Source organism: Tubulanus polymorphus, chromosome 9 (assembly GCF_964204645.1).
Source record: "Tubulanus polymorphus chromosome 9, tnTubPoly1.2, whole genome shotgun sequence".
NCBI classification, from domain to species: Eukaryota; Metazoa; Nemertea; class Palaeonemertea; order Tubulaniformes; family Tubulanidae; genus Tubulanus; species Tubulanus polymorphus.
This window is the reverse complement of record NC_134033.1, coordinates 13,826,864-13,850,503: the sequence shown is the minus strand read 5'-3', so window position 1 is coordinate 13,850,503 and position 23,640 is coordinate 13,826,864. Positions and strand designations below refer to the sequence as shown.

At 41.7% G+C, this 23,640-nt stretch overlaps 3 protein-coding genes and 2 non-coding genes across 6 annotated transcripts; 3 read left to right on the top strand and 2 right to left on the bottom strand.

Moving 5' to 3' along the window:
* LOC141911110 (uncharacterized) lies at window positions 1-1,743 on the bottom strand. The gene is made up of 2 exons (XM_074802070.1): window positions 1,611-1,743; window positions 1-1,378 (listed from the first exon to the last, which is right to left on the bottom strand). Exon 2 carries the CDS (start codon window positions 1,369-1,371, stop codon window positions 610-612), a length of 762 nt encoding a protein of 253 aa, XP_074658171.1. The 5' UTR covers window positions 1,372-1,378; window positions 1,611-1,743; the 3' UTR covers window positions 1-609.
* A 2,399-nt stretch (window positions 1,744-4,142) lies between these two features.
* On the top strand, window positions 4,143-6,814 carry LOC141910578 (uncharacterized). The gene is made up of 4 exons (XM_074801270.1): window positions 4,143-4,224; window positions 4,324-5,546; window positions 5,747-6,275; window positions 6,519-6,814. The coding sequence occupies exons 1-4, from the start codon at window positions 4,143-4,145 to the stop codon at window positions 6,812-6,814; spliced, it is 2,130 nt and encodes a 709-aa protein (XP_074657371.1).
* Window positions 6,815-9,309: 2,495 nt separating this feature from the next.
* LOC141910971 (GTPase-activating protein skywalker-like) lies at window positions 9,310-23,295 on the bottom strand. 2 transcript variants are annotated; one of them, XM_074801880.1, is made up of 11 exons: window positions 23,226-23,295; window positions 18,081-18,421; window positions 17,249-17,565; window positions 17,052-17,156; window positions 16,648-16,738; window positions 15,427-15,524; window positions 14,861-15,082; window positions 14,557-14,643; window positions 13,804-13,962; window positions 12,380-12,588; window positions 9,310-11,928 (listed from the first exon to the last, which is right to left on the bottom strand). In XM_074801880.1, exons 2-11 carry the CDS (start codon window positions 18,370-18,372, stop codon window positions 11,793-11,795), a joined length of 1,716 nt encoding a protein of 571 aa, XP_074657981.1. In that variant the 5' UTR covers window positions 18,373-18,421; window positions 23,226-23,295; the 3' UTR covers window positions 9,310-11,792. The 2 variants fall into 2 exon arrangements, with proteins under 2 accessions (XP_074657981.1, XP_074657980.1); XM_074801879.1 differs by lacking the exon at window positions 14,557-14,643 and having other exon boundaries at window positions 15,427-15,584.
* Window positions 15,227-15,320, top strand: Trnay-gua (transfer RNA tyrosine (anticodon GUA)). The gene is given in 2 exon segments: window positions 15,227-15,264; window positions 15,284-15,320. It is a non-coding gene; the product is annotated as a tRNA-Tyr (tRNA).
* Window positions 23,296-23,400: 105 nt separating the features above from the next.
* On the top strand, window positions 23,401-23,471 carry Trnag-gcc (transfer RNA glycine (anticodon GCC)). The gene has a single exon. It is a non-coding gene; the product is annotated as a tRNA-Gly (tRNA).
* The last annotated feature ends 169 nt before the right edge of the window (window positions 23,472-23,640 follow it).

Below are 23,640 nucleotides of genomic sequence, written 5' to 3'. Positions count from 1 at the left end.
GTCTAAAAAGGTCGTAGATTTAAGAAAAACACAATGGCGAAAAGATACAAGATAATCCTTGCTGAAGCGTAGTATGTGGCGCCCCCACATGAGTTATCACGTTGAAAAACAGAAAATTATGACCACTTATTGTACTGGATAATACAGATGCGTATGCGTGATGTATCTAATAGCTTATGACACACTGACATTACGTAGGTCTATCGATTTTCCGATATCAAAACCATTTCAGAGATAAAATGTTCAATGTATGCATCTGAACGTCATGGTTTTAGTTGATTCTTAGAAATTTAGAGTCGTTTCAGTGTGCACTTAGTTCACATGTATTCACTCTAGTGGCTGATTCACCTTTCTACGAATTATCATGAAACTTTTTGTGAATTTGATCTGAATCTTGTTGATATTCGTTCTCAAATCCTATGGAATTATACACAGGGGCTCATAGTTGAAGTTTGGGGGTGAAATGTAGCTTAGATCGACCAGTGTCCCAGGTACTTTTAAGTACTACATACTCTGTGGACACAGGGTGTACCGAGCTGCATTTCACCCACAAATCAAACCAAATTTAAAGAATCAAATAAATAAGACTTCAAAAGTTACATTCGTTGTCTATCTAGAGTCACAACATTCACAGGTGTAAGAGGCGAGTACAATGCAAATGATAGCGATTAGAAAACTCAAACCCACGTGCACAAAATATATCGGAAAAACGAGGGATACAACCGTCAAATAGGCAGCCATGGCCAACGCAACGATGACGGAACACACAGCGAATATCCTCGCGGACGCAAGTTTTCTAGTATTGCTTTTAGCAGTATGGGCCGCGATACCCGTGCTTATGTACAGCGCACCACCCCAGTAACCGTAGTACAGCCCGCCGAGACCTGTAGCTACTTGTAGATATATACCAAAACCGACGCATACAAAGCCGAGAATGATGAGAAGTATATCGCAGCATGTGATACCGCCTCGTCGTAGTCCAGGTCGTTGAAGTGTCGCGACTGTTGCAGGTTGTTGCTGTATGACTATAGCTGGTCCACCAGTCGCTGTGTACGCTACTTGTGGTTGACTTGCGTAGGCGTAGTTAACTTGACCCTGCCCAGGTTGCCCAGGCTGACCGTACATTACCAGTCCTGGTTGGCCGTACGGTACTTGTCCTGGCTGGCCGTACGGTACTTGTCCTGGCTGGCCGTACGGTACTTGTCCTGGTTGGCCGTACGGTACTTCTCCTGGCTGCCCGTGCGGTACTTGTCCTGGTTGGCCATTTAGTGGTGCTTGTCCTCCTTGCTGGCCGTATGGAGCTTGCGTCGGATCATACTGCGGTTGCATCGGAACGACTTGATCGTATAATGGAGGTTTCTCCGAAGACATTTTCGTCCTGTAATTCGAATAGCGTTCTCGTAAATATATCGAATCGGAACAAAAATACGCGGGGCTGGAGAAATTGAGAATCTGTGATCTACGTAGACGGTACGAGGAGCAAAGTGAAGGATTTTTACATTGAAATTTTAATCATATCCATTTTCTTACGTACTCAGCCTTTAATTAACCTGATGATGAACTTATTCTGACAATGCGAATTATAGCTTGTTTTTCATCCGTCAACTTACCTGATGTACTTTCCTCTATACCGAACACTCTTCAGAACAAATCGGTAAATCCTATAGCACTAAATACAACTCCGTGTTGGTGGCCTGCACTTGCTATGCAATGGACGAGATAACGGAGGAGTTCAAATATGCTTATCGCCTTTGATGACCTCTAAAAGTGACCCTGCGCACGTTACTTGATTATGCGTCATTTTGATTACTGGGAATATTTCGTTCTCGAATTCTACGGGATTAATGAGAACAATTGCAAAAGTCAATTCGCTATATTCGGATGCAGTTCCGGGTATAAGTTCACGATAAGTAGATACATGATATGATAAAGATGAATTACAGCAGGGCCGGCGGAAGCAAGTTGACATTGGCCTGGCTTTGACGGCGTGAGGTGTCAACCATCCGAACAATTCGCGTTTGTTTTTTCCTCTACGGGTTCGGGGTCTTCCCCGGCGAAATATCTTTTGACGGTTGCATTTCAAAGGCTTTTGGGTTATTCGACACGATAGTTTTCTGGTTGATTGAGCCACTTGTTATATGTTACGGATAATAATGTTATAGACGCAGCTTTTTCAAAGTCGATCACAAAATACGTTTTCAGGGATGGGTGCAGCTAGCTGAGGTTCCTGAAAACCTTCAAGAAAAAATCATCATCGACAAAATTATTGGCCCGGCACTTGTCCTGACACTTGCCTCCGCCGCCCTAGATTATAAGGCATAATGAGTAGCGAGAAAAAATACTAGTTTTGAATTGGTTCTAATTAGGTACTTATCTTTGGAAACATGTAATTTTATTGTTTTATACCAGGATGTTTGTTAATGCACGTATTGAAAAAATAAATCAATTCAATCGATGAAATATCGGTTAGTATTTATTGCCGGTGGTCTAGATATATGTTTCATCATGCAACCAAATGGACCTCACTTCATTAGAAAAACAACTCTCAAACATCATGTAATTTAGATTTTATTCAACTTGAAAATGACGAGTTAAAGTTAAAAGGTACATTTGTGTCTATGGCCGCGTTCACACTACCAATAGATAGCCGGTCTAATAAGTACCTCTTGGGGTAACGCTGGGGCAAATTTGGGTCTAAATAACGTAGTGTGAAAACGGTTTAAGTAGCGTCGCAACATTCACAGGTATAAGAGGTAAGTACAATGCAAACGATATCAATTAGCAAACTCAAGACCACGTGAACAAAATATATCGGGAAAGTGAGGAATGCAACCATCAAATAGGCAGCCATGGCCAACGCAACGATGAAAGAACAGATTGCGAAAACCCTTGCGTACAAAAGCTTATTAGTTTTGCTTATTGCAGTTTGGGCCACGATACCTGCGATTATGTACAGCGCACCACCCCAGTAACCGTAGTACAGCCCGCCGAGACCTCTAGCTACTTGTAGATATATACCAAAACCGAAACACGCTGAACCGAGAATGATAAGTATATCGCAGCATGTGATGCCGTTTCGTCGTAGTCCAGGTCATTGAAGTGTCGCGACTGCTGCAGGTTGTTGCTGTATGACTATAGCTGGTCCACCAGTCGCTGTGTACGCTACTTGTGGTTGACTTGTGTAGGCGAAAAATTGTCACATCAACATGAAACACCCCACCCAATAACCGTGATGTGTTGTCCTCAAAAAACCTCCAACCAATTTATATAGTTATCTAGATTCACATTAGAATTCATGTCATATACATCGCTACTGCTCGGTACTTTTGTCGTATTTTCCATGGTGGCCCAAAAAGTGATCATTCTGAAACTATCGGAGGTTGCTCGTTCTCCCTGCTTGGCGTATAAGCTAAATTCCAAAGGGAGAGACCAACAAATTCATGAATGTGCGCGCTAACAAGGCAGATTGAGATAAACCAAAATTACTTAATCAAAATGATCATTGATAGTTTTGCTCATTGATTATAAGACCGTGTTGCGTAGTAAATGAGTTTGTTTCTCTTAAAAGGAAGTGAACAAGTTGGTACCCATGATTGCAAATTCTCGCAGAGCCACGCGGTTACCTAGGAATCGGAATTTTACATCAGAACGTATGCGCGGCCCTCACACTCGGTCTCTGAATGAAATTGATGAAATGTCAAAAAGTGTACAAATTGAGAAAAACTTGAATCCGTCACTATCAAAGGAATCTTCCAGTCGAACAACGGATATAATTGCCTACACATAAGTCGAAGGAAACCATGACAGAAGTCATTTATCAGGGTACGGCGGCCATTTTGTTTTGACTGGAGCCAGCTGTGTTTAATGTATGCGGGTATTTTACATCAAAAGGTATGTACTTATATTATATCAAACCTTCGCGCTATTTGATTTTTATGTTTAAATACATAATAGATCAACGCGTCGACCAATGAGGCAAAACCATTGAATGTTTTCTTCCCACTTGGACGGGTGAAGATCGCGCGATAGTTGAGCGTTTGCAGCTATGACAGGGTCCGTGGACACCACCTTCAGCCATAGGTTTTATCCGAAGCCTGTGATTTATTCTTTCTAGCGATAGGGGCTACAGAATCAGCTACAGAATGGAACAAATGTTTTGCTTCCTGATTTTGCTGTTGGTGTTTAGTACTGTCTGTGTGAACCGAACAACGGCTTATCAACAAGGTGCGTCTTCATTTATTTCAGCCTTTGTTCGATTATGAGAACTAAGATTAACCCACTGTTAGCGGAAAGCTAGCTTAACTAGTAACTTATTATTTCCAGCTCCCAATTTGCACGCTACACGGCAAGGTTCATGCGACGCTAAAAGCCCGACATGCGAACTGACGCTGATTATCGAGGAAAAACTGACGATGATGCACGGAAGTACAGCCCTCGTGACCTATAACGGTTTGTTGTATAAATACGCCGATGTGATGGCGGTAGCCAATGCTGGGTGGCGCTACAATCTACTAGCTGGATCTGAAGTGAACCCGGATGAGGTTTTGGTCGCAGACGGTTTTAGAGTGCCACGATTGGCCATAACCGCCAATGGATCTTTGCCAGCGCCACCTATCGAAGCATACGAAGACCAGGAGATGGTGATAAAGGTCGTCAATAGATTACGAACCGAAAACGTGGCCATTCACTGGCACGGTATCCATCAAATTGATACCCCTTGGATGGACGGAACAGCCTTTGTGACGCAATGCCCAATTTTGCCCGGACAAGAATTTACATATCGGTTTATAGCGGGCCCTGGTGGCACGCATATGTACTACTCAAGTATCGGGGATCAACGTAGTGTAGGCCTCTACGGAGCGTTCGTCGTCAAGTCGAATTCAACGACAAACCATAACGCGGCCGCCGAGTCCGGGGAACCGGAACGGGAACACGTGGTCGTGCTGTCCGACTGGTCTCATTATACAACGGACAAAGAGCTCATTACTCGCCCGTCACGTGACCCGAACTTAGCGCAGTCTAGCAAGCGTATTCAATCGATACTAGTGAACGGTAGAGGGCGCAATAACGATCGTTTACATCAGACATTTTCACCGTTGACTGAGTTTCACGTTGAACTGTTGACCGTGTATCGGTTTCGAATGATCAATGCAGCATCTGAGTCGACGTTCAAAGTTTCGGTTTTCGGAAACCAAGTTGACGTCGTGGCCGTCGACGGCTCCGAAATCCAGCCGGTCAAGGTCGACTACATCAACATCGGCCCTGGCGAGCGAGTGGATTTTCTGTTAGACGTTATGAGTCTGCAAGACACGTGGTTACACGCCGAGGCGGGAATCATTACGGGTGACGCTATAATACGGATCAACGATCCTCGCTTGCCGACCGTCGGAAAAACGGAGCGACAAGAACCGTTCGCCATACCGAGACAGTGCACGATCGCGAAACCGTGCGTTGAATTCGCTTGTCCTTTTAGTAACTATGGACCCGCGGCTGTTTCAACCTGTTTAAACTGGAATACTATCAACGCAGCAGCTGGCAGTCCAACGGTATGTTTTATTGACCAACCAACATTTCTGTCTAAATAAATCGATTTTCAGATTTGCATAATTTTTGCATGAATCAGATTTGCATATGCTTAACCTTACTTTTCTCTATCTTAGAACAAATTGAAATTGAATGTCATATTATGATATAGTGTGACATTGCAAGAAACTTGAATCATTAAGGAAGATCCTCTTGAATTCAGGTGCCGTCTTTTTCTGCGTCGTCCGTTGAACTGTTCATGAATTTCGGTTTTCCCAGCGCCGGCGTCAACTATCGTCCCGGTTCCGTGAACGGTATCCGATTCGTCCAGCCGACCGGATCATTGTTGACCAGTCGCTGGTCGCATAGTAACGGTATCCTGTCGACCCCGTGCACCGATCAGAGCGGATGCAGCGGCGTCGCCATCTGTAACTGTACGTCCAGTGTAGAACTAGCGGCCGGCGCTACCGTTCAACTCGTGCTGTCCAGTATAGGTGAAGGTCGCGCGCAGGTACCCGCACATCTTCACGGGCATCGATTCCACGTTTTGAAGGTCGCCTTCGCGCGGCTGAGTAGTGAAACCGGTCGCGTAACCGACGATAACTCAGATCTGGAATGCGCGAACGGAACGACCAAGCTACCATTCTGCAATCGAGTGCGATGGTCGAATACGTCACTAACCGGTGATGACGTCACCAATTTGAATTTAGTCAACCCACCGCTGAAAGATAGTGTCACCATTCCGTCAGGAGGTAATGACTGAAAATGTGGAAATAATCGTTCGTTTACCATTGAAGTTGATGAACGTAGGCTTCGATTGAACGTTTTCCGATTTAAGTATCAATTCCGGAAATATCCACCGGCCATTTCTATCGGGTTTACAGATTACTCTATTCCGGAATAGGTATTCTGGTCGAAAACCAACGAGGCAAAATCCCAGAATCGGTAGAAACCAATCGAAAACTGCTTTACGTTCCTTTCGATTTTCTTTTTAGGATATGTGGTTTTGCGATTCAAGGCCGATAATCCTGGTTTGTGGTTACTGCATTCGATGGTAGTCGATCAACAGGAAAGCGGAATGGCAACATTACTATCAGAAGCAGAGGACAGGGTACCGTACCCACCACGAGGGTTCCCACAATGCGGCAGCTTCAACGGAAATTTCAAAATCAACAGATTCAACGACCAACAATACAAAAAGGAAACCAGAGTTGTTAGCGATAAGAACGCGGTAGTCGAGAAAACCGCTAAAATAGGTAACGAAAGAGGATTGAATCAGAGGCGCGAGTGAGTGGCATCTGAAGAGGAGTGAGGTTTGAATCTGGGGTAGAGGGAAGGTAATAGATGTGGAAGTGCGGGGGTTTCATGATAGGTTAATGAATGTGGGTTGGGTATGAGATTTCAGTAACTATCAAGTAACCAATTTCAAGTAACCAATTTGTGGATGAGCAGGAATTGGGAGAGAACGATATGATCTGTAAATGGATAAAGATGATCAGCGAGAATTGGTTCAGAGATCAGCATCGATGCCCTATTTCAATGATTGTCCTTTTAATTATATGCATTTGAAACTTCTGAAAACTTGCACGGCTTGTACTTTCAGTTGTTGAATGTAAAGATAAGGGTCTTCAATGTAAAAAATGGAGGAATTACTGTCATCGTTACGACGGCGCATACGTGCGTTACATGGCTGAAAACTGCGCTAAAACATGCGGATTGTGTCGACAGCATCGCAGTAAAAAACAACATCACGCAACTACTTCACCTAAAGTCGTCTTCGTGTGCGTATTTTGTGATATCACGTTCTTCTCATCCTCGCTTGCCAGGGGTCCGGTATCACTCCCGAACTCGCTTCCACCAGCCCCCTGGCCTCACGAAGCGTGATTTCATTACTGGCGCTGTTGCGCGTGACGTCATATATCGATTTGCGAAATACTTCCTTGTTCGGTAAAACGTTCGCTGATTGGTCAATTTAACGGGAAAACCAACAGAAGTCTACTGTCGGTTTGTTACAAGCGCTGTGATTCTGGTCGGCTAGTAACGACTCCAACGACTCGTGAGGTCAAGGGGTTCGGGGAACAGCTTAAGCGTAGTGGGTTCGAATCCCTTGACGGGTAAAGATGCGTTCTTCTACACGTATGGGTATCGGTAACGTTACTGTGGCAATCGAGGATAGGTTCGGTTCATAATCGTAGTCTTTTACGAGTAACGGTGGGACCTCATTACAACGAACTCCTCCAGTATATATGTGTTATTGAAATTTTCCTACTTGGAACAAAAGTCAAAGTTTTTTTTATAAATGTAACCGATAAATCGTTATATCCGAGGTCATGTAAAGAGGTTCCGCGATATCAAATTTTTGAAAAAATTCCTCTTTAAAGCTTCGAAAAAGTGCGGAGCCCCGGGGAGACCGTGACATAGTGAAAGATATATTTTCTTCTTATTCGAACGAACAGATTATTTCGTTCCCACGACAAAAATATTTCGTTTCGTAAAAAGCGTGTCGAAATACATAAAATCCTATAATTTTGAAAATGTTTTCTATTCTCAGGAGATGCCGCGATAAGGAGATTAATTGCCCGGTTTGGGCGTCATACTGTAACGTTCCCGGTAACAAAATATACATGGAGAGAAACTGTCGTAAAACGTGCGGGTTTTGCAGAAAGATTCCAAACGCTGTCGTCCGAACGAACTTGCGAAATCGACTTCACGCGCCGTCTTTCAATTTCGGCTGAAACGCTTTTAAGACTTTGTACATAGTAGCATTCATCTAGTTATGTAGTTGTGAAGATATTAGTCATTGAAAGTTGTTGAAAAGGCCCTATAATGGGGTACCGGCAACTCGACGAGCTACGTTACTTTTCCGCCCGTTTCAATTTTCCAGCAACTAAACGCGCTTTTATATCATCTTATCAAAGTAAATCAGTTATTTTTGAATACCGAACGCCCGATTCTGTGGATTGTTAAACTGCTTGGCAGCTTTTCTTAATGATAACTATTTTGAGATCCAGGCAAAAGGTTGGTTGAAATTGAACTACGTTCGTCTATTCGAAAAGATAGTTTTCCAGACACAGTTTTACACCAAAAATTTATCATTCTACGTTTCACCTCGATGAACAACGGATTACGTCCTCTCTGCTAAACACTAGTAAATTATAATAATATTTCGTCGCTTTCATTGAAATTTTACAAAAAAATCCAAAGAAATCAAGATTTTCATAACCAATACACGGCAACTGTGGAAACACACATATCATATACTGTAAACATTACATACATCGGTTGTGGGAGTTTCAGACGTCAACCGACTGTTATCCGCGCAATCTGGTGGGTTGCCGGTACCTCGTTGAGATGGGTGGTCCTTTTCGAGATATAAACTGATTTCCACGAGCGGTTCCAATTAGCTTTCTCCCGTTGCCGCTGGAAACCGCTCGTGAATACCAGCTTAAGTTATACGTTATATCTGACCCTAGAATTGAGAGGGTCGAGTCCGCGGTAATTCATGATGGCAAATACATCGTCGAGTTTGTGGACATTGTTTTAATCATTTAAACGTTACTTTTTTGATTCGAGTCAATTAATAAAGGAAAGTGATAAACTGTTTGCGAGTTGTTCTGATATAAGCTGCAGTCCACACGAACCATAAGGAAAACGGCTGTCCAAGGTCCAGGGGACATCTTTTATGGACAGCCTCAAATAGGCATATATCATCCTCCACGATTTCCAGCGATGTCTTTTCGCCAGAGATCGTCAATAAAACTACAGATATTATAATAATAATACATGTTTATTTTATTGCTTTAAAGCACATTTTTGGTTCACATCGAACAAAGCTGAACATTTATTCCTAATTAACGGCGACCTTCATCATTCAACCTCGGCATTACTCAAAGATTCAACTGAGAGGTAAGCAGCGGATCCAGGGGGACTTTTTTGAGTGCCCTTTTTCATTTTGTCACCAAAGGGAGTACAATATAACCTTTGTGGATGTCTAAGTGTCATTTTGGGCTGTGACAGGCTCTTCAAAATTGTCCTCTATATCCGCACCTGGAGGTAGCAAGAGCAAATCTATCACTGATTCCATTCCATCTACCCTCCTCCCACAAACAGCAACATCTAGGCAAACTTCCCCTCCCCTCTCCCAAGAGAACATATACAGAGTACTTATTATGCACTATCATAACACTAACAATACGTACTTTGCATACATTGTACAATATTGCAAAACTTATAAATCACAAATCTGACCACAATTGAGTATCATTTCGCTAATAACTTGGCACTATGTATTTTAAATCTATAAAACACGACCCGGTTCTACGCCAGAGTAGTGCATTAAACCAGGCAGACGCGAGATCGAACATTCGAGATAAAATACGATTCTCACGGCACCAAATTCTCAAACAGGATTTATGGTTACCGTGTAACAGCCAAATAAATCTTGGCCGTCTGCAACTGTTTTGCGGAAAATTGCTATTTTCAAACCTATACTTTTAAAGCTCCATAAATTCCTATTAGATTGCGACAGTACAGATTGTATCAATATTGCACGTTGAAATGAATAGGTTTGTTTTACACGTGACTAAAGTAGACTCCGCTCTAGTCCGGCCCTTTTGGGACCGTAAATTTTTGTTCGACTTCTGTGTGATATCAGAGTTAGATGTCATCAGACATTGCTTCTCATATAAAGTGTTGAAAATATATTTCTTTACTCTTTTCAATATTTCATAAAAGACAAATAGGTGAATCTTCGCGTTGTTCAATTCGAGCGGGGTCCATCTTTTACTTGCACTCGATCAGTATTTTGTGCATAGAATTTGGTACTGGACAAACAATAATCTCTATCATATCATTCATATTTATCATGTATAAAACAGTTTATAACTGTTACCACGCGCTCCTTAAAAAAAAACAACAAAATCTTAACACTATGATTATTACGGCATTAGACTCATCCTCTTGTGGTAATCCAAATTATTTTGATCTGACGAAATAAACCTGATTTATTAAAAATGCCGATTAAACATCATATCAAACATCAATAATACAACAGGGTCCCCACAGTTCAGTCATTTCTGGATATAAGCAGTTTCATAGGAAAAAATTTCAAATTTCGAGGAAGTGTGTCTGCATCCCAATAACAATAGACTCCTCCTAGATTGATACTGTTTATCTCGGTAAACCATTAATTCCGTGGTTTTATAAGCGAATTCCTATCTTAATTCGGTAACCACCTAACTGGGCGACAAATCCTGGTCTTAACTGATTTAGTCGAATAAAAGGAGTTTCAAGCACATTTGAAAGCATTTTCCATTCTTAAGGAGTTCTTAAGGTATTAAGGAGTTGTAGGGACCCTGTAATATCTGGATCAGATCAAAAATTCTGGTAACACTGTTCTGGAGTAAGCAGGGTAGATTGCGCTGCTCTTCTTGCCACCGAGTCTACTTCACTGATACGGCAACCGGCTTCAAAGATGTTTCCACAAACTTCTTTTTGTAAAAGATCTATGCCCATATTTGGAATAGACCGGCACAGAACTGCATTGCTAACATAACATATATACATCAACAAGAGTATAACATACAGACATACGTGTAACAAAAAATATCACTCTCATGTGCAAGCACTGGCAAGTGAGGGATTGACTTTTCACATCAATTCCAATATAATTTAATTTTATGTACAGTATTATGTTGGAACTTTTTGGATTGGACCTTATTTTTGGACCTTTAAGATTTGTTCAACATTATTTCAGTAGGGCCTATAGTCCGGACTAAACCACAGCCTGGTTACTGACTAAACCACAGTTTGGTTACTGACTACTTGTAAACTGTAGTCCAGATACTGACTAAACCACAGTCCGGTTACTGACTAAACCACAGTCCAGTTACTGACTAAACCACAGCCTGGTTACTGTCTAAACCACAGTCCGGTTACTGACTAAACCACAGTCCAGTTACTGACTAAACCACAGCCTGGTTACTGACTAAACCACAGTCCAGTTACTGACTAAACCACAGTCCAGTTACTGACTAAACCACAGTCCAGTTACTGACTAAACCACCGTTCGGTTACTGACTACTTGTAAACTGTAGTCCAGATACTGACTAAACCACAGTCCGGTTACTGACTAAACCACAGTCCAGTTACTGACTCAACCACAGTTCGGTTACTGACTGTCTATAAATAAGACTGACATTTGTTATACATTAAGTAAAGCCGCACCACACATTGGAACAAAAGCACTTTGAAGATTATTTTATGCGAGTTCATTGTAAACCAAAAACTTCAACAGTCGAACATAGAAACTGTGTACTCGAGCACAACGGTTCGTTATTAAAGGTGGCGCTAGTGTCCGATTCGCCGTGTCGTAATTCTTCATCCAGTCGGATAGCGACACCATCACTGCAAAATAGAAAATAGACAAGTCACTCGTTTGAATGCGATATTCTGCAAATATTCATCATCAATATTATTGAATACGGAGTTGAGCATTAAAGAAAGAAGTTTTTCTAAAAAACAAACTAAGGATTCGGAATTTTTCCCTTGTAAACGGTAGAACTATCACAAAAAGCGCTCTCCAGAATCAGGTGATGACTGGGATAGAAATGTTGTGAGCTCGAAAGCTGGGAGTCAATATCAATATCAATATTCATCACAATTTTTACACGTATTTATTTTGAAGTCCTTCCATGGATTTACGTGGAAAATACTATTTCATTCCCTTTGCCCTCCCATTTCTTTTCTGTAAACAATCCGTACTCAAAGTAATTAAAAATCAGGCCTGAGAGAAGGTTTGTAAGATTCTCTGACTCGGAGTGAGGTGTTCCGATGAAACAAGCAAACGCTGACTTACCCTCCACCGATCATCAGCACGTTATGATCGCCGGCTATGAACAAGTTCTGTTTGGCGGTGACGTCCTGTTTGCATCCGACGCCGACCCAGTCGTATTTAACGAGTCGCGGTTGGAACGAGAACAGAAACGTTTCACCCGTGCCGAAAAACGACAGCTTGTCGCGTTTACGTCGACACGACAACGACATCGATAAATATGCACCGAATTTCTGAAGGAAAAAAAAAGCAAAATTTTTAATTCATTGAAGATAGAAATAAGAACGGTTTTTACAGACAAGTGACAGACTTATGCAGCTATCAATGTGAACCCTGACCCCCCCTAGTTCATCCATCGCCAGGATTTCGACGTGAAAATTGGTGGATCCTGAACGAAGACTTTTTTAGTAATTAACGAATCTCTGGCGAACCCAAAAGAAATGGGTGTCGTATCTCTATCGAATGCGTGACGATTATGTATTCATTGAGCATCGAATGTCTGGCGGATTCCAATCTAAACCTACTTCGAAAGTCTGACGAAAAGCGGTTTGATATGCGGTTTGAACATACGGGACATATAGTCAGTTTACCTTCCGTTGTTACGCTCCCGATCGGATATGTCGCTTCACTAAAACGTCAGGTCGCCAGAGCCTCTATATCGTGGGAAATTCTCACAGAAGTTGTCACATTTAATTGTTAGCTTAGCATTATTTATCACTTCAATCTGGTATTTCTTTTACAATGAAGTTTGATCTTGGAAGAAACATGACGTTGCTTCATCTATCATGTCTGCAGCATGTCACTGCTGTTTCAAAAGGCTTATAAAATGAGTTAAGTTTTGTTAAGATTTTATAGTTTTAATAAAAGAAATGAAATTAATAAACATGCTACATTGTGTCGAATACCTGGCGTATTGTATTTCTTAAGGAAATCTGTCTAGTGGAAAGCTGTCGAAGCCCTGACGAGGTTATTCTATAAAAGTGACGAAAACCTGACTAATGTCATCTATGGTAATAGTGATAATCTGTCGAAACCTGAGCGGAAAGATTTATGGTATGTGTCGAATTGGAGTCGAATGTCTGAACTAGGGGGGGGTCAGAGTTCACATTGATAGCTGCATTAGTACATCAACACACCGCAATGAGGTGGACTAGCAAAGTCCATCACAATTTATACACCGCACTGCAGTGCGGATACACTGGAAGGGTTAAAATGACTGAATGAGACAATTAAGTACATCAATACACCACAGTGCAGTGTACTAGCAAAGTCCATCATGATTTATACACCGCACTGCAGTGAGGATGCACTGAAAGGGTTAAAATGACTGAATGAGACAATTAAGTACATCAATACACCACAGTGCAGTGTACTAGCAAAGTCTATCACGATTTATACACCGCACTGCAGTGCTGAAAGAGTAAAAACGACTGAATGAAATAAGTTACCTCTCCGTTTGAAGTTTGTATTATAATAATGATAGGTTCCGATTCTTCACATCGACTGTACAGTGTTTTAATGCTTGTTCCGTGTTCCTGGGTCGTGTACAGTAACGTCGGCTGATAAACCGTCATCCTAGTCGGTACCCACTGCCATAACATCTGCCACTGTAACGCCAATTCAAAAACTATTACAGATTCAATTTTCTATTCAGATTCCGCGTAATTCATCTTATGCACATTCAGAATCAACCCATTACAAAAAATTACCAATTTCAATTCGTTTTATAATATACAGTTAATGGCTCGACTACAGCAGAATTTGGAAACTCAACTAAAAACTAGGTCAAATCTACATGCCCAGTACATGCGGCCAAACGAACGACAAGAAGGTTAAACTTCTAATAACAAAATTCAAGCCTTTACCTCGGGCTAACAAGCTAGTTCAGGCGGCAATATTTCAGGTTATTGAACAACCTTTTAAACACCTAAATACATAGAGCTATTTACCTATTATTCTTACATGCATTTTTCTCGCGAAAAAAGTTAAGGGCTAACATAAAATTCAATTGAATTTAGGAAAATTATAAGATGCACCATGCGTAGAAGCCTGGAAGAAAAATCCGCTCTAACATTTAATAATACAACCGATCTGGAGGCAGACGCTTGGGCGTTGAAATCATTTCAAGGCAGTAAAACTAAAAACGAGGTCCTACGTATTTCTGGAGACATTGAAATTATACCAGACATCGAAGAACTTACATCTTGTAACGTCAATATGGCAGATTTAACGTCTGCCAGGGCGATGACGCCGAGCGACCTTGACCTCGAACGAGGACAGCTGGCGAACTGCAACGCAGCGAAGTGTACAGAATCGGAAAACATCGCAAGATTTAGTTTTAAGCAGAAATTTTATCGTTTGTTTTTTTAGACCTATCAGGTTCGAATTCACAGATATAGTTTATACAAATGTGAGTAAATTGGAGCAAATTGATTCGAGTTAGAAGGAGTCTACTATAAATCTGTCCGACAACTAACGCCCTCTATATGTAGCAGACTAACTGACCTGATCGTGAGACAACAGTGAACCGCTAGGTACGCAAACTGAGTGCACATCGTTTATTTCGCTGGCCGATTTCGAAACTTTCAAATCGAGCGATTCGCACGACGCCGATTTAGTTAAATGAGGCACCTGCAGGTGGCGCACGCTGTTCAAGTACATCTCATTTTTGACTTGTAGTTTGTGGATTTCTTTTTTCGTGAAGCCGCGAAGATTTCGAAACGCAACCTGTTGAAATAGGAAATACGATTTGTATCAATTATTGTCAGGATGTTTTTTTTTCTAACAGGTGAATCCAATGACTCCATTACCCACACCTGGCATCAGAGACAGTAAAATACTTAGTCTCAAGACGTTACAATTATAATATCTGCCCTCGGTAGCTCAGTTGGTAGAGCGGAGGACTGTAGAGGCATCGCCATAGCTGACTTCCTTAGGTCGCTGGTTCAAATCCAGTCCGAGGGCAACATTTTTTTTCGATATCAAAAATCTTTCCGCAAGTTTTGATAAAAGATTCAAACTTATCAAACACAATTTTGAGATCAACGGAATGAATCGAATTTGTATAATACCTTGAACAATTTTTCCCTGGTGACAGGAATCTCTTCGCAGAACTGGCTGATCGACGAGCTAATGCCGAGGGTCGGTTTACGCTGCGGAGACTGTTTCACTGGAAATGCAACGCACGATATCAGAGGTGATAAAACACGCCTCCGACGACGATGTTTACCTAAAAAAATGTCCGAGCGTGCAAGCTTTGTGAGAGCGTTAATGAAAATAGTGAAACCTACGCGGACCGTGAGACCGTTAACCAACACCTACGGGCAACGAGAGAGATAGGGTACTGGTACACCACCAGATGGCATGACTAACAGTCCGTTTTAAGTAGTAGTTCAGATTAGTTCAATATCAGTGTTCATAGCAGGAAGGCCGACGCAAAAGTAAGCACTTTCAGGGTGGTCACTTTTTTACTTGCTTTTCCCCCGACTATTCCTGTCCGTATTTAGTATAGTTTTCATCGACGATTGATTCCCAAAAGAGAAAAAGTTCATCCAATTTCAAATAAGAAACGTTGACGGAATTGAAGCGTGAAAGACCGAGTAACTACTAGTGAACCTTGCCAATCCTCACTTGCCACGGTAGCAGTACCGATACCCCGTTTGAAAGAAACTTTTCTTAAACGTGAAAAAAGAGAAAGTTACGTAGATTTGAAGCAAAGATGTTTTAAAACCTATTCAAATGGTGTTTTACAGTAAAAATGAAAAAAAATATTAGTACCGGGTATATATAGATATAATGCGTGCGTCATGCAAGCTAATAGCCTAAAAGCATACATACATAGTGCTTGAAAAATTCTAAAATAATGACGAGTGAGAGGATGTTCAGTTATATGTCGTTTGCCTAAAAATATGTGCACTTTTAAACTAGTTTTATTGATCACTCATGAACCATGCGTGAAATTTCATCCAGAAAATTTACATAAACCGGCAAATACTTCGTTTTTAAATTCTAAGCAGCTCAAAACCAGGGGGCTGGTTTTATATAGTGGTATCATCCTAAACCGGGGCTTTAACTCGATTGAAAATGAATTATGGAGTTTCGTCCCCAGGTTGAAATTAATACCAGTCTACAAAACGAGTGCCCAGGGGCCTAACTCCGTGACAATTATGTCGTAAACTTATCAACGGGTTCCGACCAACCAGGGACACAGGATTGCCAGGATTGGGGATATTACTTTCAGGGACTGCTCCGGGTGTCAGCAAACCGGAGCCGTTCTCCTGGTGCGAACTTACCCACATGTTTGTTGTATAATATAAGAATGGCCAACGCGATCCGATAAAATACTTTCATTCCTTCGAACAGGTAACAATCCATAATACGAACCTAGAAATACAACATAGATAACAACTATACTCACTCGCCAGGGTAACAACACGCCATTCCCGACCGTCGATGCAGACAGTAGCAGTTTTAATTGTGATTTTAGGTTTTTGCTTCATATTCAAATCCACCCAACTGTGGAACTACTGGATTCATATTAAACCCACACAACTGTGGAACTAGACAAATAATTAAACGCAAGTGGAACTGGATCCAGAGTCCATTCAAACTGGCACAACAGTGGAACTGGATTGAGAGGCAAGTTAACATAACTGCGGAACTGGGCATCAATGACAATAAGATAAGTGTAACTTACCAGATAAGCGAATGGTAAGTCTCTGAGAATCCACCACATCCAGTGAGTCCACGGAGGTTGATCCGATTCATTCGTTTGTTTACAAATATAAGAATATGTGGAACGCTGAAATTATCGAAATTTCCATAAAATATCAGATCATCAAAATTCATCTCAACGAGTCCAACGTTTCCCGTCGATTTTTAGTGAAAACTTACGGCGTATTTTTTAGCTAAATCACGTAAGACTAACGCGGACGCTTCGTACGATAATTTCGTCTGCGTCAGGAAATCGCCTTTGGTATTGCGCACGAGTCCGTATACGCAGTTGAAGCAGTCCTCGTCCGACATATAGTGCAGGAATAAACTGGCCGTGGCGAACAACGACGGACTGAACGTGATATCGGGATTCGTTTGACCGATGATGCAGATGATTTTCTTGACGACGTGAACGCCTCGGTTGTTCAAGTGATAGTGACACATGAACGACGGGTCGACGAATGACGGTAGCGACACCTGGTGGCTGTCGTCGTGACCTACAACGAAATAAGATCCATACATCGATACATGTACAAAATAGGCCTAACTTCCGAGTAGGTTTTTCCAGAGTGATGCAAAGTCTTTGTTTCTGTAGTTTCTTTGAGAAACTACAGGGTCCCTACAGATCAGTCATTCCAGGATATAAGGAGTTTTCAAGGAAGAAATCTAAAATTTCAAGGAAGCACCTGCATCACTTTGATATCACAATTATAGCAGACTCCTGCTAAATCAGGACCCTGTTAAAAACTATGAACCACGAAGTTGACTATCTATCAGGATATAGTCAAAACGGTGTGATTAACTATCAACCCTATTTTTCATTAACCCTCTCAGGGCGTCTACATCACAATCTTTATCTCGGTAAACCAGTTATTCGGTGCTTTTACAAATTTACAATCACAAATTTCATCGCAATTTACAAAACGACCCGGCCAATTAGGAGAAACAAGGTAAAATTTTGTTTAGCCAGGACCCTGTTACAAACTATGAACCACGAGGAGATAAAACTTACCGTGTCCGAACAACGAGTCCAACATCTCTTGATAAATACTGCCGGAATCTTTATAGCAATGTTTACACAACGTCGACCAGAGAACTTTACGAATATCGTGATTAACGGGCCACGCCTGATCGCGCAGGAACAACTTCAACTTTTTATGATCGCCCGCCGCGAGCATCGCGTTCAGCTCCGTGTCGGTGGCGAGCGACGCAGCCGACGACGTCGGAGCCGGAGTCGGAATGAAATTGTGGTCGACGTGTTCCGTGAACAGGTCGCGATGATGTAACAACATTTCGCCGTTCATTGTTGGTCGTCGCTACGGAAATGCGCCAATTTTTCGAGCGTGAACGGATCTGAAAATATACGGACAAGTGAAAATGTTCGAAATTAAACAGTTCAGATATCAGTAAAACATAGGCCTAAGTGTTTCTATACGTATATAGGAGACATCATAAAAAACGTTATCGATTCAGGGACGGTTCATTTAGTACTCCGCAATCTACGTGATCTTAATCATTATCAGGATTGACGCTTTTATTTGACTCGCTTTATCCCTGACTTTTAACTATCGACTCTATTCTTCATTAACCCTTTCATGGTGTCTACATCACAGAGCGATGAAAAAATCGATGACGTACTTCGCAAGTTCACCGCATCGCGGTGTATTAATGTTGTAAGTGATGAGTTTTTAAGATGGCAGCAGTGAAATATTTGTAACTAACGATACGCCGCGCTTTTATTCCCAGCCATGCGGGTACCTATTACCTAGTTAATCAGCACTGAAAGGATTAAGTGTGGGATTTGAAGCATTATCCTCACAGCACGGTTGGTTGCACAGTTTTTAGAAATTCATTCACTTTCAATTAGTTGAATTGAGTGAAATTCTAAATGAACCGGAACCGTGGAAAACTGGGACCTGATATGTATTCAAATTCATGATCAAAACCACGCCATTTTATACAGCGTATAACGAAGTGCTGTGAATTTGATGTTGGGATTGAGCAATCAAAAATACATCACAAATCAAGTCAGCTGCAGATTAGACCCGAGAGCAGGGAAAGCGAGGAGAGAGTGGAGAGAGCGAGGAGAGTCGTTCATTATGGATATTTCGTAATAATCAAGTTCGCTTTCATTAATCATAGTTTATAGAGTAGAAATTAATGACCAACTCGACAACTATCTGAAAGCTGTAATCTGAATACCGGCTTTGGGTTATTCCTAGAACAGTGTGAATACCAGCTGATATTACGGGTTACCCCTAGAACAGTGTGAATACCAGCTGATCTTACGGGTTACCCCTAGAACAGTGTGAATATCAGCTGATCTTACGGGTTACCCCTAGTACAGTGTGAATACCAGCTGATCTTACGGGTTACCCCTAGAACAGTGTGAATACCAGCTGATCTTACTGGTTACCCCTAGAACAGTGTGAATACCAGCTGATCTTACGGGTTACCCCTAGAACAGTGTGAATATCAGCTGATCTTACGGGTTACCCCTAGAACAGTGTGAATACCAGCTGATCTTACGGGTTACCCCTAGAACAGTGTGAATATCAGCTGATCTTACGGGTTACCCCTAGAACAGTGTGAATACCAGCTGATCTAACGGGTTACCCCTAGAACAGTGTGAATATCAGCTGATCTTACGGGTTACCCCTAGAACAGTGTGAATATCAGCTGATCTTACGGGTTACCCCTAGAACAGTGTGAATATCAGCTGATCTAACGGGTTACCCCTAGAACAGTGTGAATACCAGCTGATCTTACAGGTTACCCCAAGAACAGTGTGAATACCAGCTGATCTTACGGGTTACCCCTAGAACAGTGTGAATACCAGCTGATCTAACGGGTTACCCCTAGAACAGTGTGAATACCAGCTGATCTAACGGGTTACCCCAAGCGATGGCTGGAGTTAACACTACTTTCTGCATAGCCTCATGTTCGCCTCATTCAGCAAAAAAACCTACACAGTAAAGCTTGATTTTTTCTTCTAAGAAACTAAAAGAAACAAAAGCAGAAATCCGAGGGTGGCATTCCTCCTATCCCTGGATATTGTCACAGATGCGCTAGAGCCGCGAACAAAGACTGTCATTAAAGGCTACAGATAGAGAATGAATGCGATACTGTCGAACAGGGGTCCTCGTGTCAACACGAACTCTATACGTGACCGTGAATTTTAATGAAAATCGTAGTCAGTGTCAAATTAGCCGCGATCGTCTCAAAACATAAATCAATACTTTCCGACGACTGGAAATTTAATATCGACGAAATGTCGTGACGCGGAACGCGACAGACATCGATACTCGACGATACGATATCTTCACTAACTGAATCCCGATATTCATATATGTTTAAGAACACGGTCTGTGGTAGCAAGAGAATTCCCAGGCAGTGTTCTCAGCAACAGGTTTCAGGAGGGCGGCCACCTCTTTCATCTTTACATCCATCCCTCCCTCTGAAAATCCGCCACTCCTTATAAAATATCTGCTGCCCCTACCAGAACGGATGTCAATATTGTTATCAATGCTGATATTTGCTCGGAAATACATTTGAGCTTATGTGAAAAATAGAAGATTCCACCAAAATTAAGCTTAAGTATTTTTTGCGTGATCGAAAGCCTTGCTTCTTCAGCAGTCTCGATGTGGTACAAAACACTTCACAATGAATGCGGCCCATTTAAAATCCCAGCATATGGAGAACACTGCCAAAGGGTTCGAATTTCACTGGTTTCAGTAAGAGGGCTTCGAGGAAATCTTTATTTCAAATATTTGGATTGCGACATTTCCTGCGACGAACAAAACTCAGTGAGTAAAACTAGGTCCTTACTTTGATTACAGGCCTGAACTCAATCAGTTATCATATCGATATCAAGGACATAATTATGCCTAACCTCGATTATAGGTACATTCAAGAGGATTCTAGCTCAAAATTGAACTTGACCCTTTAGATTCTTGGCGAATGCATGATGCAGAGAAGAAATTCTGAAATACCAATAGATGCTACACTGAACACTGATTTGTGGCTCCTCAGCCAAATAAATTTTTAGTTTGCATTCTTAAATACAGCCCTACAAGAACCAGGCCTCAGTCGCATAGGGTCCGAATCCAAAAATGGTCTTTATAACTTAAGACTGGTCTTCAGTCATACGATTAGCTAGGGGCCAGTTCCATAGTCATAGCTTAGATTTAAGACTAGTCTAAGACTATCCTAGTTCTAAAGCCAATCTAACAACTTAAAACCAGTCTTAAGATTAAAGACGACTTTTGGTTTTAAGTCTAAACTATAGAACTGCCCCCAGACGGTCTTAAATCCAAGCCAAATCGTAAAACTGGCCCCTGAAGATCTTGTTCTATCAAGCAGTTTTCAGAAGAATATTTCTATCAGTGAATATCAGAAGAGAGAATCATACCTCGGCTGTCTGCGGTGATGAATGTCGTTGTTGTCGTTGAACCGCTCTACCTCCAGTCTCTCCGCACACACAGCTTCTCGACAGTATAAGGTAGAGTAATAGAGAATTTATTGATATTTCAGAGCTCACTATTTCCCAAACATACCTCGATGCTCCGAGCAGCTAGGTGTAGTCGAGTAAATTAGCCTCCGAGACCAGCTGATTATTGCGGGACCCTGTTGCGCTCGTTTGTAAATGTCAAAAGACGGCTACATTTTTCTTCATCGATTAACCGAATTAGACAAGACTAATTCAGTGGTTGAAGGCAGTTAACCGAATGAGTGGACTGATTATATCGAATTGCAAATCTACGTTGTAGTAGGCTACCTTCCTTACGTCAAGCTCTTCCAAGCCTTTGGTATATGAGTATCGTGTACACAAACATCCATTTTCAACAATCTTTCTAGTCAGTATTTATCTGTTGTTCCCGAACAACGGAACCCTGTAGGTTCATACATCATCTGGTGTTCAGACTATCTTTGACAGCCCTTCTAATTCTTAGACACTGTGGTTGTTTTGTTGAGTACTGATCCAACATGACCCACTAACACTATGGCTTAAGATTGCTTCGGAATCATTTTCTTTCTGGAACATTGGGGGAGGGTAAGAGGGAGGGGTTCTGTCAGGTACAAAGCCTATCTATGTCTGCTGTGGACTGTCAGAATCTAATTTCAGGTATAAGGCCTGAGACACTTCCCCTGCAGTTACTTTTTAACCAGATGAAATATTACAGATACAAAAAAATGCAAGTTTAAATGGGTTTGAATGTAAAATGGTCACAGAAATTCAATATTCTACGTCAGAAAATTAGAAAAAAACCATGATTTCGATCCATTCTCCATAAATGGACTGCCTTCAGACAATATTGTTCTCTGCAAAGTCACCAAATAATCGTTCCTTACCATAAAAACTGAGTTTACTAAAAAAGGCGATTGTCTTATAATTAGACATTAGCAACATATCGGCACTTCCTTAAAAGTATTAAGAAACAAAGTCGTTCATTAGTGTTTGCAGTAGATCAGACACGAAGGGTCTTGGTGAAGATATGGGGTGTAAGGAACATCGCGGAACAAACTGTGGCACCACGTCAATCGACCAACAGGTCAACACGCATTTACCACCATCTCTCATACTCATCACAAAATTACATGCCACAATAGTCCTATCAAAAACCATTGACTTGTAATTTCCAAAAACACCACAATATCGAAATTCGCTACAATTGAAATATCATTCTCACTTGCAATTTTCAAACACAAATAGGGCCTAGGGCTAGGCCTAGGCCTAAATCTTTTTGGCCATTTTTTGTAGAACTGCCTATAATCTAGACCCAGGCCTAGGCCTATGCCAACGAGGCAACATTTGTAATCTTGACGACTGTCGATCACTCAACTATATCTGTACTGTACTTCGATTTCCGATTTCCAACTCAAACCCCCTGTTTCGCTCCCGGCAGGTGTGGTGGGTTTGTAAGGGACACCAAAACAGAAAATCAAACGAAATCTACCAATCAAATAAATAACAGGGTCAATCCCTAATTTCAGATAAAAAAGGCAATATTTCTCGACTAGGGCAAGGCAGGCCGGGCAGTTGATCCTTGTTGTTGACCCCTTTCTGAGTAGAAGAGCAGCACTCAACTGTCACCTGATGATTACTGCACAAAAATATCAAAAGTGAACCACAGAATAAGAAACGATTGTAACTTACGTTCACAGTGAGCAGTTATCTGTTCAGTATATTCCCACTGTATCTATCCTGGTGTATTATCAGTATTCAGTGTTTTGAAGCTACAAATCAAAAGCTTCCGGGTGTCAAAATAACTTCCGGGTTGCAACGCTTACTTTATTATTCAAATATGAGAGAAATCCAATCAATGCCAGAAGCATCGGTGGTTCAGTGGTAGAATTCTCGCCTGCCACGCGGGGGGCCCGGGTTCGATTCCCGGCCGATGCAACGATTTTTTTCCGGCCGATGCAACGATTTTTTTTCGAAGATTTCCATAGCCCCGGAAAAATTAACGTTCAACCGCTCGCTGTTCAGATTTTTTTAATCAAATTATTGCTAAGATAGGCCAGGCTTCTGTTGTAGCCACCCCTGACCCCTTCGTCACGCTTAGTATAAT